This window comes from Oncorhynchus masou, chromosome 1 (genome assembly GCF_036934945.1).
Source record: "Oncorhynchus masou masou isolate Uvic2021 chromosome 1, UVic_Omas_1.1, whole genome shotgun sequence".
NCBI lineage: Eukaryota > Metazoa > Chordata > Actinopteri > Salmoniformes > Salmonidae > Oncorhynchus > Oncorhynchus masou.
The window spans coordinates 53,246,727-53,263,751 of record NC_088212.1 but is presented as its reverse complement, the minus strand read 5'-3'; the positions used below and the strand labels follow the sequence as shown (position 1 = coordinate 53,263,751).

Here is a 17,025-nt window from a genome sequence, read left to right as displayed (position 1 = left end):
GACTATTTAAGCCATCTGAGCTGTTTTTATCTGAACTGTCCTCATTAATGGGCTCCCGAGAGGCGCAGCGATCTAAGGCACTGCATCTCAGTGATAGAGACGGCACTACAGACACCCTGGTTTGATTCCAGGCTCTATTACAAACGGCATTGATTTGATGTTCCATAGGGCAGCGGACAATTGGCCCAGCGTCGTCCGGGTTTGGCCGGTGTAGGCCATACTTGTAAATAAGAATTTGTTCTTAACTGGCTTGCCTGGTAAAATAAAAAATATTAAATTAACAATGTCTGTGCCATGTCTCCCAATGTACTGTTAGGTGATTTTAATATCCACTTTGACACTATTGCAAAATGTACTTTTGCTGCTGTCTTTATGTTATCACTCTATGGTCTTGATATCTTTCAAAATGTTACAGGTCACATTTCGATTTAGTCTGCTCCTCCGCTGACATATATTGCTCCTTGCAATATAACTGATGTTGAGCTCCCCATCTCTGATCACAAAGCCCCCCTTTCCAAGCAAAATGTCCAACTCACCATTTCCTTTAGACATTTTTAAAACAGAAAACCCATTGATCTCATGAACCTTATTAATACATACCCCAGTCCTGATTCCCAGTCCCCTTCTGACCTCATCACTCAAATCAATGACTGCCTTTGCTCTGCCCTGGATATCAAATCAAATAACATTGTATTTGTCACACACGCTGAAAACAACAGTGAAATGCTTACTAACAAGCCCTTAACCAACAATGTAGTCATAAGAAAAATAATTGTTAAGAAAGTTTTTACTAAATAAACTAAAGTAATAAATAAATATAAAATAAAAATAACAGTAGTGAGGCTATATTACAGGGGTTACCGGTACATAGTCAACGTGCGTGGGCACAGGTTAGTCAATGTAATTGAAGTATTATGTACATGTGGGTATAGGTAAAGTGACTATGCATAGATTTTTAATTTAATTTTTATTTTTAATTTTACCTTTATTTAATCAGGCAAGTCAGTTAAGAACACATTCTTATTTTCAATGACGGCCTGGGAACAGTGGGTTAACTGCCTGTTCAGGGGAAGAACGGCAGATTTGTACCTTGTCAGCTCAGGGGTTTGAACTCACAACCTTGCGGTTACTAGTCCAACGCTCTAACCACTAGGCTACCCTGCCGCCCCATAATAATAAACAGAGAGTAGCAGCAGCGTAAAAATAGGGGGGGGGGGGGGGTCAATGCAAATAGTCCGGGTAGCCAACGATGTGAAGATGAAACAGTCAGAGGTCAACAAGCACAACATGGCTTCAGTGTGTAAATCAGCTAGAAAGATGTTGGCATCGAGTAATTGTCTCTGGCCCCCTCCCAGTTAGGGGGAGTGATTAGCTCTACAGCAGAGTCTCACATCTCAATCGCTGGTTGAAAACTGTTTTCTGCCCCTCGCAAAATAATTTGTAGAAAAATGGCCCTCTTTCTGGGACTCGCCCACAAGCAGGACCAAGCCTGGCCTGCTGAGGAGTGACGGACTCTATCCTAGCTGGAGGGGTGCTCTCATCTTAACTATGAACATAGACATGGCTCGAACTCCTCTAGCTCCACAATGAGATAGGGTGCAGGCCAGGCAGCAGCCTGCCAGCTTAGAGGGGTCTGCCACTAGGACAGGCAGTGTAGTCAGCTCAGCTATCCCCATTGAAACCATGTCTGTGCCTCAATCAAAGTTTGGCAAATCTAACCATGGTATTTTTAGCCTTTGCAATCTCACTAGAATAAAGACCTCCTCCATTCCTGTCATTATTGAAAGAGATTGTGATATCTTACATCTCAAAATAGGGTTACTTAATGTTAGATCCCAGACTTCCAAGGCAGATATCGTCAATGAACATAATCTTGATGTGATTGGCCTGACTGAAACATGGCTTAAGTCTGATGAATTTACTGTGTTTAATGAGGCCTCTCCTCTTGGTTACACTAGTGAACATATCCCCCGCGCAAAGGCGGAGGTGTTGCTAACATTTACAATGGCAAATTTCAATTTACAAAAAACAAATTTACTGTGTTTCAGTCTTTTGAGCCTCTAATCGTGGAATCTATGCAAGCCTACTCAATCACTTGTTATAAAGGTAATCTCCTCGCAGCTACTGTTTACAGGCCTCCTGGGTCGTATACAGCGTTCCTCACTGAGTTCCCTGAATTCCTACCTTGTAGTAATGGCAGATAATATTCAAATATTTGGTGACTTTAATATTCACATGGAAAAGTCTACAGACCCACTCCAAAAGGCTTTCGGGGGCCATCATCGAATCAGTGGGTTGTCTGTGAACCTAACCACTGCTACAGTCATACTCTGGACCTAATAAATATTGTAGATCTTAACGTTTTCCCTCATCATCCTTGACCATCAGACCACCAATTGATTACATTTGTAATCACAACAAAACCCCAAACAAGGCTAATCAAAAGTAATGCTATGAAATCCAGACCAACCCAAAGATTCCTAGATGCCCTTCCAGACACCCTCCACCTACCCAAGGATGTCGTAGTACAAAAATCGGTTAACAACCTAACCTTACGTAATACCCAAGACGCAGTCGCACACATAAAAACAAAAAACATTTGTCACAAGAAACTAGCTCTCTGGTATACAGAAAATACCCAAGCCCTGAAGCAAGCTTCCAGAGAAATTGGAACGGAAATGGCGCCCCGCCAAACTGGAATTCTTCCGACTAGCTTGGGAAGACAGTACCGTACAATATCGAAGAGCACTCACTGTTGCTCAATCATCCTATTTTTCCAACTTAATTGAGGATAATAAGAACAATCCAAAATGTATTTTTGATAATGTCGTAAAGCTAATTAAAAATCATTCCCCAAGAGAGGATGGCTTTCACTTCAGCAGTGATAAATCGATGAACATCTTTGACGAAAAGATCTTTAGAAAGCAAATTATGGACTCCTCTATAAATCTGCGTATTTCTCCAAAGCTCAGTTTTCCTGAGTCTGCACAACACTGCCAGGACCAAGGATCAAGGAAAACACTCAAGTTTTTTAATACTATATCTCTTGACACATTCATGAAAATAGTAATGGCCTCTAACCTTCAAGCTGCATACTGGACCCAATTCTAACTAAACTACTGAAAGCGCTGCTTCCTGTGCTTGGCCCTCCAATGTTGAACATAATAAATGGCTCTCTATCCACCGGATGTGTACCAAACTCACTAAAAATGGCAGTAATGAAGCCTCTTTTGAAAATGCCAAATCTTGACCCAGAAAATATAAAAATCTATCGGCCTATTTCGAAACTTCCATTCCTCTCAAACAGTTTTGAAAAAGCTAACTGCCTTACTGAAGACAAAGAATGTATATGAAACGCTTCAGTCTGGTTTTAGACCCCATCATAGGACTGAGATTGCACTCGTGACACCATCGATCATGACATTCTTTTGAAGAGATTAGAAACCCAAATTGGTCTACACAGATAAGTTCTGGCCTGGTTTAGATCTTATCTGTCGGAAAGATATCAGTTTGTCTTTGTGGATGGTTTGTTCTCTGACAAATTAATTGTAAGTTTCAGTGTTACTCAAGGCTCCGTTTTAGGACCACTATAGTTTTTCTCTATATATTCTACCTCTTGGTGATGTCATTCTGCAACATAAAGTTAACTTTTAATGCTATTCAGATGATGCACAGCTGTACATTCTGATGAAACATGGTGAAGCTCCAAAATTTCCCTCCCTGGAAACCTGTGTTTCAGACATAAGGAAGTGGATGGCAGCAAATGTTTAACTTTTAAACTCGGACAAAACAGAGATCCTAGTCCTGTGACCCAAGAAACAGAGATCTTCTGTTGAATCTGACAATTAATCTTGATGGTTGTACAGTTGTCTCAAATAAAAGAGTGAACGACCTGATGTTACTCTGGGCCCTGATCTCTCTTTTGACAAACATGTCAAGACTATTTTAAGGACAGCTTTTTTCCACCATCAAAACATTGCAAAAATCTGAAACTTTCTGTCCAAAAATGATGCAGAAAAGTTCATCCATGTTTTTGTCACTTCTAGATGAGACTACTGCAATGTTCTACTGTACATTCCGGCTACCTGGATAAAGCACTAAATAAACTTCAGTTAGTGCTAAACACAGCTGCTAGAATATTGACTAGAACCAAATAATTTCATCATATTACTCCAGTGCTAGCCTCTCTACACTGGCTTCCTGTAAAGGCTAGGGCTGATTTCAAGGTTTTACTGATAACCTACAAAGCCTTAAATGGGCTTGCTCCTACCAATCTCTCAGATTTGGTCCTGCCGTACATACCTACACGTACGCTACGGTCACACGATGCAGGCCTCCTTATTGTCTCTAGAATTTCTAAATAAACAGCTGGAGGCACGGAATTCTCCCATAGAGGTCCATTTTTATGAGTATTTATTGAAGACTCATCTCTTCAGTAGGTCCAATGATTGAGTGTAGTCTGGCCCAGGGGTCTGGAGGTGAACGGAAAGGCACTGAAGCAACGAACCGCCCTTGTCTCGGCCAGTTGTCCTCTCTCCACTGGGATTCACTGCCTCTAACCCTATTACAGGGGCTGAGTAGCTGGCTTTCTTGTGCTCTCTTCCATCCTGTCCCTAGGAGGAATGCTTCACTTGAGTGGGTTTAGTCACAGACGTGATCTTCATGTCTGGGTTTGGCACCCCTCTCGGGTTTGTGCTATAGGGGAGATCTTTGTGGGCTATACTCAGGCTTGTTTCAGGGTAGTAAGTTGGTGTTTTTAATTTCTTGATACTACCCATCCCAGGTCCAGGAGCGTAATCATCAACTGACTCTAATTACCATAACGCAACGGACATAAATATTACTAGAAAATATTCCTATTCATTAAATCACAGGTGAAACATATTGAAACACAGCTTAGCCCTTTGTTAATCACCCTGTCATCTCAGATTTAGAAAATATGCTTTACAGCCAAAGCAAGACAAGCATTTGTATAAGTTTATCGATAGCCTAGCATAGAATTATGACTAGCTAGCAGCAGGCAACCTGGTCACGAAAATCAGAAAAGCAATCAATTTAAATCGTTTACCTTTGATGAGCGGATGTTCGGATGTTTTCACTCACGAGACTCCCAGTTAGATAGCAAATGTTCCTTTTTTCCAAAAATATTATTTTTGTAGGCGAAATAGCTCCGTTTGTTCTTCACGTTTGGCTGAGAAATCGACCGGAAATTGCGGTCACTACAACTCCGAAAAATATTCCAAATTAGCTCCATAATATCGACAGAAACATGGCAAACGTTGTTTATAATCAATCCTCAAGGTGTTTTTCAAATATCTATTCGATAATATATCTATCGGGACTGGTGGCTTCTTAGTAGGATAGAGAGAAACAATGGCCACATTTGTCCTTTACGCACAAAACACTCTGAGAGACTTCAGCTGACCACTGACGCAATGTTGACCTTCAGGCTCATTCTTCAAAATAAAAGCCTTAAACTATGTATTGTGACACTAGACACATTAGGGAAGCCATAGAAAAAGGAATCTGGTTGATATCTCATTCACTGCTCAATAGGGACGCCGAGGAACGCAGAGCCTTCTAAATAAGAGTGCCTTCCTGATTGGATTTTTTTCAGGCTTTCACCTGCAATATCAGTTCTGTTATACTCACAGACAATATTTTTACAGTTTTGGAAACTTTAGAGTGTTTTCTATCATATTTCTATCCTCAAAAAAAAGCCGTTTTACTTTGGGGACGTTATTTTTCCAAAAATGAAAATAGTGTCCCCTAGATTCAAGAGGTTGTTATCCCACTAGTGGTGTGAGGGCTGTGCTTTGGCAAAGTGGGTGGGGTTATATCCTACCTGGTTGGCCCTGTCCGGGGTATCGTCGGACGGGGCCAAAGTGTCTCCCGACCCCTCCTGTCTCAGCCTTCAGTATTTATGCATTGGGGGCTAGGGTCAGTCTGTTATAATCTGGAGTATTACTCTTGTCTTATCTGGTGTCCTGTGTGAATTTAAGTATGCTCCCTCTAATTCTCTATCTCTCCCTCTAACTCCCCTACATAAGGGATGCCAATGGCATTTCCCGTATGATTGATGAGGATCTCCATATTGCAAATCTACGGCCATGTTTTAAAAATAGTCCAACAGCCTCAGGTTGTGCCCCAGGGTCAGATCTTCCGGGAAGTCATTAAATAAAGCCTCTTGGACACTTGGTTTCCGTTTTATTACATTTGTAATTTTTGGTCATTTTTCCGCTGTTCCAGAAAATTCCACCAGATGACGACTGGCTGCTTATTGCAAATGGACAAAACATCACAAAAGTGACACGGCTATTTCTCCTAAACGGAAAAAACTTTGAAGACGAAAGGTCACATCTTTCCAAAACTTTATATGTGTGATTAGGCAACCCTCATGAACTGACAATCAGTCATTTCTCCCATCAGATGTCCAAGAAAAACACACACACATAGCCAGGATGGAGGTACACAGTGTTGGGCTTACAGACCTACAGAGCCTGCAATAGTTACCTGCGTTTGAACTATCAAAGAACCGTCAGACCTAGAGCTATGAAACTTAAATGATAAACCATCACCAAATTGACATGCTGAAATCAACACCAACTAGCGATGGAGAGGAACCAATATCACTGCCCGGCCATCCCGAGTTCAATGGGCCAGTCAATTGGGCATTTCTGCAGTATATTAGAGAATGTCAAATTCTGCAAATGGACATACGTGCACCTGGTGATCGGAACGGGTTAAAATTTTTAAATGGCTTTTAATACCTTTAGGGGGGTGCAAGGGGTCCATGGCCGGGTAGGAGGCACACCCCACTCATACCCATCCAATAGGGGGTGCCCCTGGTCATTTTGGACATTTTTCAAAAAATCCCACTTCTCTCATTGCATCAAATTCTTACTTCCTAATACTTCATATGATCAAACATGACAAATAGACCTTCTAGGTTGATTCAGGGATTAACATAGTGACAGTAACATATCATTTGGTCTGTATAAACGCCATTTGGACATTTGTTATGCCATTTGGACATGGTTCACTGACTTTTGGGTTCGGAAGCCGACCACTTATGATCATATTTGGTAAATGGACTAAATATAGGCCTTATGGACAAACTCAATAAAATAAGACAAATTTAGGTTATTAGGTTATTATATATGTATAATTGATGAACATTTTTTTTTTGAAAAACGGTCCAGAGAGCACCTTTGCTTTTTAGGGGGTGATGAATTTTTTGAAACATTTTTTAGATTTTTCCTTGAGTCTTGATTTAGTGACCATTTGCCATATGAAACTACAGTGGAGCGAAATCGTCATCTTTGGGAATTTTGGAGTTTGACAAATGGCATTTGCCATGTTCCACTTGGAATATGGTTTGGATGAACTGCCGTCCATTTGATTGGTATTTGAGATTGTGTATCGCCCAATGGCAATAAGTTGCCATTCATTTTTGTCCATTTCAGGGGGGTCTTCCCTTACCTCCCGGAGGATCTGATCCCTGGGACCATGCCTCAGGACTACCTGGCCTGATAACTCCTTGCTGTCCCCAGTCGATCTGGTCGTGCTGCTGCTCCAGTTTCAACATTTCTGCTTGCAGCTATGGAACCCTGACCTGTTCACCGGACGTGCTACCTTGTCATGGTCCTGCTGTTTCGACTCTCTCTTCCACACCTGCTGTCTCAAACACTGATCTGAATGATCGGCTATGAAAAGCCAACTGACATTTACTCCTGAGGTGCTGACCTGTTGCACCCGCTACAACAACTGTAATTAATATTATTATTTGACCCTGTTGGTCATCTATGAACATTTGAACATCTTGGCCATGTACTGTTATAATTTCAACCCGGCACAGCCAAAAGAGTACTAGCCACCTCTCAAAGGCTGGTTCCTCTCTAGGTTTCTTCCTAGGTTCCGGCCTTTCTAGGGAGTTATTCCTTGCCACTGTGTTTCTATATCTGCACTGCTTGCTGTTTGAGTTTTTAGGCTGGGTTTCTGTATAGCACTTTGTGACATCGGATGATGTAATAAGGGCTTTATAAATACATTTGATTGATTGATTTGATTAGCTGTTCAGGAGTCTTATGGCTTGGGGGTAGAAGCTGTTAAGACGCATTTTGGATGTAGACTTGATGCTTCAGTACTGCTTGCCTTTCCGGTAGCAGAGAAAACAGTCCATGACAAGGGTGTCTGGGGTCTTTGGCAATTTATAGGGCCTTCCTCCGAGACCGCCTGGTATAGAGGTCCTGGATGGCAGGAAGCTTGGCTCCAGTGATGTACTGGGCCGTACGCACTACCCTCTGTTTTGCTATGCGGTCGTAGCCCGAGAAGTTGCTATTCCAGGCAGTGATGCAACTAGTCTGGATGCTCTCGATCGAGCAGCTGTCAAACATTTGAGGATCTGAGGACCCATGACAAATATTTTCAGGCCCCTGAGGGAATAGGCATTGCCCTCTTCATGACTGTCTTCATGGGTTTGAACCATAATAGTTTGTTGGCTATGTGGACACCAAGGAACTTGAACCTCTCAACCTGCTCCCCTTCAGGCCCGTCGATGAGAATGGGGGCATGCTCGATCCTCCTTTTCCTGTAGTCCACGATCACCTCCTGTGTCTTGATCAATTTGAAGGAGAGGTTGTTATCCTGGCACCACACTGCCAGGTCTCCTCGTTGTCGATGATCAGGACTACTACTGTTGGGTCGTTGGTAAAAAGAATGATGTTGTTGGAGTCGTGCTTGGCCATGCAGTCATGGGTGAACAGGAAGTACAGGAGGGGACTTAGCACGCACCCCTGAGGGGCCTCCGTGTTGAGGATCATTGTGGCAGATGTGTTGTTACCTACCCTTACCACCTGGGTGTGGCAAGTCAGGAAGTCCAGGATCCAGTTGCACAGGGAGGTGTTTAGTCCCAGGGCTCTTAGCTTTGAGGGCACTATGGGGTTGAACTCCGAGCTGCAGTCAATGAACAGCATTCTCACGTAGGTGTTCCTTTTGTCCAGGTGGGAAAGTGCAGTGTGGAGTGCAATAGATATTGCGCCATCTGTGGATCTGTAGTGGTGGAATGGAAATTGGAGTGGGTCTAGGCTTTCTGGGATAATGGTGTTGATGTGAGCCATGACCAGCCTTTCAAAGCACTTCATGGCTATAGGTGCGGGTTCTATGGGTCTTTAGTCATTTAGGCAGGTTACCTTGGTGTTCTTGGGCACAGTGACTATGGTGGTCTGCTTAAAACATGTTGGTATTACAGACTCGGTCAGGGACAGGTTGAAAATGTTAGTGAAGACACTTGCCAGTTCGTCAGCGCATGCTCAGATTACATGTCCTGGTAATCGGTCTGGCCATGCGGCCTTGTGAATGTAGACCTGTTTAAAGGTCTTACTCACATCAGCTACAAAGAGCGTGATCACACAGTCGTCCAGAACATCTTGTGCTCTCTTGCATGCTTCAGTGCTGCTTGCCTCGAAGCGATGATTGAAGTAATTTAGCTTGTCTGGTAGGCTCGTATCACTGGGCAGCTCCAGGCTGTCCTTCTCTTTGTAGTCCGTAATAGTTGCTAGCCTTGTCACATCCGACAAGCATCGGAGCCGGTGTAGGCTTAGTCCTGTATTGAATCTTATTCCTGTATTGACACTTTATCTGTTTGATGTTTCATTGGAGGGCATAGCGCAATTTCTTATAAGCATCCGGTTTGAGGTCCTGCTCCTTGAAACGCGGCAGCTTTACACTTTAGCTCAGTGCGGATGTTGCCTGTAATCCATGGATTCTGATTAGGGGTTGTGCGTACGGTCATTGTGGGGATGATGTTATCGATGCACTTATTGATGAAGCCAGTGACTGATGTGGTGTACTGCTCGATGCCATCAGAACAATCCAGAACTTATTCCAGTCTGTGCTAGCAAAACACTCATGTAGCTTAGCATCTGCGTCATTGAGCGAGTCACTGGTACTTCCTCCTTTAGTTTAGGCTTGTAAGCAGGAATCAGGAGGATAGAGTTATGGTCAAATTTGCCAAATGGAGGGCAGGGAGAGCTTTGTATGTGTCCCTGTGTGTGGAGTAAAGGTGGTATAGAGTGTTTTCCCTCAGGTTGCACATGTACCATGCTGTTAGAAATGCAGTAAAATGGATTTAAGTTTCCTTGCATTAGAGTCCTTGGCCATTAGGAGCATTGACTCTTGATGAGCATTTTCCTGTTTGCTTAAGGACTTACACAGCTTGTTGAATGTGGTCTTAGTGCCCGCATCAGTTTGTGGTGGTAAATAGACAATATTTCTTTGTAAATAGTGTGGTCTAAAGCTTATCATCAGATACTCTACCTCAGGCGAGGAAAACCTTGAGAGTTCCTTAATATTAGATTTTGGGCCTTGTCCGGTGTCTGAAGTAAATCCTTTGCGTACTATTCGTTAAGCAAAAATTCTTTGTCCTGTTTGAGGTGAGTAATCGCTGTCTGAATATCCAGAAGCTCTTTTCGGTCATAAGAGGAGGTGGCAGAAATATTTTGTACAAAATAAGTTACAAATAACACGAAAAAACACACACAATAGCAAAATTGCTTTGGAGCCCGTAAATTGGCATCCATCTCCTCCAGTGCCATTTGCTCCCCTCAAAACTCACTCTGTCTCCTTCACTCACACTGCTCCCTGGACCACCCAGGAGCTACGCCTGTTAAAAGCCAGTGCACGGCGTCCTGAGCATTTGTACAAGTAGACTGGTCGAGTAGTTCACTCTCAAACATACACAGATCACCTGGTAAAATATAAGAATGCCATCTCAGCTGCAAGAACATCCTATTACTCCGACATCATCAACTCTGGTAAAAACAACCCAAAAGTCCACTTCTCCACATTGAACTTCCTACTTCAGCCCCCTGACAACTTCCCTGTAGAACTTTCCCTCAAGCAGTTCAGATGAACATGAACATGAACAACTTGTGTCCATCTTAAACCTTCTCTTCCTCTCCAAAATACTGGAGTGGGTTGTGGCCACTCAATCACATTACCTTCACGAACCATTCCAGTCTGGTTTCCACTCCAAACATAACACTGAAACAGCCCTGGTCAAAATCAGTAACAACTCCCTCCATGCAGCTGACTCAGGGCTGCTATCCATCCTCATCCTCCTCGACCTGAATGCAGCCTTCCATACCATCTCCTACCCACTCCTCATGAAACGTCTAGTTGGGGTCATGGGTGTTGCACTCTCCTGGTTTTCCTCCTACCTCACTGACCATCAACAGTTTGTGCAACTGAAAAATCACAGATCAGGGTGTGACCTACCCCTGGGAAAGATGCAACATCAAAGTTCACTTCCATTGCAATGCAGATGACACCTCCCAACAAACCCACCACTCCCCTCCCTCCCACCTCCCTCATCAGCTGACTTCAAGACATCCAGAGCTGGATTAGAATGAACCTCCTAAAACTTAACAGCAGAGGTCATGCTCATCGGCTCCAAATCCAACCTCTCCAAACAGTACAACCTCAGCATCACCATAGATGGTTTCCCAGTACCTCTGTCAACACAAGTTAAAAGCCTTTGTGTCACCTTGGAAAGTTCCCTCTCATTTGAACCCCACATAAAAACCATCCCCGGGAAATAATTTTCCCAAAAAACTCTTTCAAAACACACACAGTCACTGTACAATTATGGCTATTAGCAGGTAACTGGACAATATGCTTGCCTAGAAGGAGGGTATGGGGAGAATTCTATCGTCAAATGTATTTCTGAGTTAGGTTGGCTGTATCACGTAATTGTTTGCAATTTCAGTTTAATCCACCAGAAAAGACAAAACAAATAATACCACAAACAGCATTATTATATATTATCAAGTTGATGGCACAGTCATATAGCTGGCACCTACATAAAGCTGAGTGACTCATTCATTCATGGCTTTGGATCTAAATAAATAAGTACCAACATTCTTTCTGATAGTCTTAATTAAATACATGTTTTGGTTATCCTGACCGGGACATTATGGGCTATTAGCAGGACAATATACTGTACCTTTACCAACACCTCACTGTATTTTGATACTTTGTGACTTTGTGGATGGGGGCTCCGGAGTGGATGGGAGCTCCCGCAGTGCAAACAGATGCAGGTTCGATACCTGTGCCGGCCTCTATATGTAATTATTGGTGGAGAGTCATGTCATATTTTTCGATATACTGTAGGCCTACAGTAGTCTCACTAGTGTTGAGCAATGTGATGTTAAAAGTGGTGTAGGTATTATTTATTTAAAGAGCATATTGAAGTTAGAAGCAATAGGATTTGAAGCAATGGCCTGCAACTCTTTTAGCACCGCAGCAAGCGTGTAAAAAAGTAGGCCCAAAATGAAGCCTGACCTAAATTTGAGGTGGTTGTGGGTGACAGCGGCAAAACCGTTGCGGCTAGAAACACAATTCAATCTCAGGAACGTTCCTAAGGTCTTCCCGGTCTGTGCAAGCCTACCCTTGACCATGTTGAACTAACCCTTAACAGTGAAAACAGTGAGTATTTCTTCTAACAGTAGACATTGACATCTCTCTTCATAGGAAAACATTGCCTGCTGCCATAACTTCAACCTAATGCCTATGTGGATTATGATTGCCATATCAATCGTCTTCAATAACAATCCATCAGGCCACTATAAGGATGACCTGTGTTGATTTTAAGATTCCTGGAGTATCCGGAAGTGGTTAAATTGATCCTAATTTTTTAGTTTTATTTCACTCTCTACAGTTAGTGAAAAACACTGCATTCAACCATCTGTTAATCAGTCAGTTCTTAATGTAAACACTTGAAACTCAGGATTCTGTATAAGGGTGTCCCAAGGAGGATATTTGTTTACTCTCAGCTTCCTGTGACAACCTGGGTCATACCTGGCCCATTGAAATGTATTGCTAATGGACAGTGTACATTTACAATACATTCAACTAGGTATTTACCATCACCTAATGGACAGGCTGAAATCAACACCAACGAGCAAAGGAGAGGAACCACTATCACTGCTCGGCAGTACCGAGTTCAATTAGCAAGTCAATTGGTAATTTCAGCAATATATTGGAGTATGTCCAATTTGTGATGGTAAATGCCCATTGAAATGTATTGCTAATGGTCATTGTCCGATATCAATAATACATTGCCAGTCTTAACATGTTATACTGCAGTTGGACAGTGTCCATTGCCAATATATTCCTTTTGGACAGTGTCCATTACACATTTGCTATATTGTCAGTGTGACCATGCTCTTCTGTAAGTTGACAGTGTCCAATGCCAATACATATCCATTAGGACTTCCCATTATGAAATTGACAGGTTGAATCAACACCAACGAGAACTTCTGACTTCCTATGACTTCCTATGATCAAACATGACAAAAATACCTTCTTTGATTCAGTTGGTTGATTCAGGCCATCTCGACATTACTTTTTTATTTTTTATTTCACCTTTATTTAACCAGGTAGGCCAGTTGAAAACAAGTTCTCATTTACAACTGCGACCTGGCCAAGATAATGCAAAGAAATGCAACAAAAACAACAACACAGAGTTACTTATAAACAAACGCACAGTCAAATAACACAATAGAAAAATCCATGTGCAGTGTGTGCAAATGTAGAAGAGTAGAGAGGTAAGGCAGTAAATAGGCCATAGAGGCAAAAAAAATCAATTTAGCATTAACTCTGGAGTGATAGATGTGCAGATGATGATGTGCAAGTAGAGATACTGGGGTGCAAAAGACCAAGAGGATAAGTAACAATATGGGGATGAGGTAGTTGGGTGTGCTTTTTATAGATTGGCTGTGTACATGTACAGTGATTGGTAAGCTGCTCTGACAGCTGATGCTTAAAGTTAGAGAGGGAGGTATAAGACTCCAGCTTCAGTGATATTTGCAATTAGTTCCAGTCACTGGCAGCAGAGAACTGGAAGGAAAGGCAGCCAAAGTAATTGTTTGCGTCCCACTTGGAAAACAAACCGGGAAAATGCAGCGCGGCAAATTCAAATAATGATAAAATAAAACATTCATTAAATCACACATGTAAGATACTGAATTAAAGTTACACTCGTTGTGAATCCAGCCAACATGTCAGATTTTAAAAAGCTTTTCGGCGAAAGCATTAATAAGCTATTATCTGATGATAGCACAATGTCAAGAAAGAGGGTAGCATATTTCAAACCTGCAGGCGCTACACAAAACGCTGAAATAAAATACAAAACATGCATTACCTTTGAGCTTCTTTTGTTGGCACTCCAATATGTCCCATAAACATCACAGTTGGTCCTTTTTTTAATTAATTCCATCCATACATACCCAAAATGTCCATTTATAAAGCGCGTTTATCCAGAAAAAAACAGCTTACAAAAATACAATGTCACTACAAAACATTTCAAAAGTTGCCTATAAACTTTCAATACAGCAAGTAAACAAACCATGCTCCTTTTTACGTCGTGCGCAACTCTCAATAGTGTAACGTTGTTCCAGGATGTGCTTCTTCTTCGTTGAACAAATTAATAACCTCAACCAAATTTCAAAGACTGGTGACATCCAGTGGAAGTGGTAGGAACTGAAAAATTGTTCCTATCAAATATCCCTTGGCAAAGACAACTGAGGGAGCAGTCAGAGGCAAAAAATAAAATAATATTCTGAACAGTTAGGCCATCGGGGTTTTGCCTGCTACATAAGTTCTGTTATACTCACAGACATGATTCAAACAGTTTACTAATAATATGCATATCTTATATTCCTGGCATGAGTAGCAGGAAGTTGAAATTGGGCACGCTATTTATCCAAAAGTGAAAATGCTGCCCCCTATACCTTAAAAGGCAAACCAGACACCTAGGTATTTGTAGTTGTCCACATATTCTATGTCAGAACTGTCCAGAGCAGTGATGCTAGTCGGACGGGAGGGTGCAGGCAGCAATCAGTTGAAGAGCAAAAGAGCACTTAGTTTAAGTTATCGTAAGAGTAGGGGTGTAAACCCCGGCGTCCTGGCTAAATTCCCAATCTGGCCCTCATACCATCATGGTCAACTAATAATCCCCAGTTTACAATTGGCTCATTCATCCCCCTCCTCTCCCCTGTAACTATTCCCCAGGTCGTTGCTGTAAATGAGAACGTGTTCTCAGTCAACTTACCTGGTAAAATAACGGATAAAAAATATATTTAAAAAACTAGCATTTAAAAGAAGTTGGAGGCCATGGAAGGAGTGGTGTATGGCATTAAAGCTTGTTTGGAGGTTTGTTAGCACAGTGTCCAAAAAAGGGCCAGATGTATACAGAATGGTGTCGTCTGCTTAGAGGTGGATCAGAGAATCACCAGCAGCAAGTGCGACATCATTGATATATACAGCAAAAAGAGCCGTCCCAAGAATTTAACCCTGTGGCACCCCCATAGGGACTGCCAAATGTCCGGACAACAGGCCCTCTAATTTGACACCCTGAACTCTATCTGAGAAGTAGTTGGTGAACTAGGCGAGGCAGTCATTTGAGAAGCCAAGGCTATTGAGTCTGTCGATAAGAATGCGGTGATTGACAGAGTAGAAAGCCTTAACCAGGTTGATGAAGACGCCTGCGCAGTACTGTCTTTTATCGATGGTGGTTATGATATAGTTTGGGACCTTGAGAGTGGTTGAGGTGCACCCATAACCAGCTCGGAAACCAGATTGCATAGTGGAAAAGGGACGGTGGGATTTGAAATGGTCAGTGATCTGTTTGTTAACTTGGCTTTCAAAGATTTTAGAAAGGCAGTGCAGGATGTATATAGGTCTATAACAGTATGGGTCTAGATTGTCTCCCCCTTTGAAGAGGGGGATGACTATGGCAGCTGTTGGGGATCTCAGACGATGCAAAAGAAAGGTTGAAAAGTCTAGTAATAGGGGTTGCAACAACTTCGGCAGATCATTTTAGAAAGAGAGGGTCTAGCCCAGCTGATTTGTAGGGATCCAGATTTTGCAGCTCTTTTAGAACATCTGCTGTCTGGATTAGGGTGAAAAGAGAAGGTTGGGCAGAGGGTGCTGATATGTTGGCCGGGGTAGGGGTGGCCAGGTGGAAAACACGGCCAGCCGTAGAAAAATGCTTATTGAAATAATCGATTTTCATAGCTTTATCAGTGGTGACAGTGTTTCCTATCCTCAGTGCAATGGGCAGCTGGGAGGAGGTGCTTTTATTCTCCATCGACTTTACAGTGCCCCAACTCTTTTTGTAGGGCAGGATATATGCCATTTGCACATGGTTCACTGACTTTTGGGTTTGGAAGCCAACTTCTGATGATCATATATGGCAAATGGACATAACATCCTGATTTAGTACGTTCAATACTTATATAAGCCTTTTGGACATTTCACATGCCATTTGGACATGGTTCTGTTACTTTTGTGTTAGGAACCTGACTTCCTATGATCATATATGGCAAATGGACATAACACCATAATTTCGTACTTTCAATACTTTGTGGCATACAGCAGGTCAGCCACCAGGGGGAGACTCATCAAGGCCTGGTGACAGACAGAGTATACATCACTAGGCGATGACTCCCTCTGCTGGACATGCCAGGTCTCGACGGGCTCTCCAGCCAAGGCTATTTGGGGTTGATTGGGGTTGGTGAGTAATCAAGGGCGGATTTCTCACCAGCTGTACGAGTCCCATAAAGCTGCCAAAAGGGCAGCGCACAGGGGAGAGACTGGGGGAAGAAAGGACTCCCGTAAAGTTGGGGATGATTACAGACATAACAGGAGGGAGTTCAGTTTTTGATCCCCACAGGATACGGCAAGACCCGGAGCCCAGAAGATGGTATCCCAGAGAGGGTCTCATGGAGGAGACCTATTCTTTTCTTTTTAACCATTTGTTTAATAAACACCTTTGAAACTGATCTGTCCGTGTCTAATCTGTGTAAACGTTTTGACCCAACCCCTGGTCTGCCACAACTTATATATGCCATTTGGACATTTCCTATGCCAGTTGGACATAGTTCTGTGACTTTTGGGTTCAGAACCCGACTTCCTTTGATCATTTATGGCAAATGGACAAAACATAGACCTTATGACAAACTC

At 42.5% G+C, this 17,025-nt stretch overlaps 1 protein-coding gene across 1 annotated transcript in view; it reads right to left on the bottom strand.

Moving 5' to 3' along the window:
* Positions 1-7,588, bottom strand: part of LOC135536764 (C-Jun-amino-terminal kinase-interacting protein 1-like) — a 107,118-nt gene extending 99,530 nt beyond the window's left edge. Inside the window, exon 1 of the mRNA XM_064963281.1 lies at positions 7,483-7,588. Coding sequence (XP_064819353.1) covers positions 7,483-7,588 — 106 coding nt within the window. The remainder of the gene's footprint in view (positions 1-7,482) is intronic.
* Positions 7,589-17,025: the final 9,437 nt, after the last annotated feature.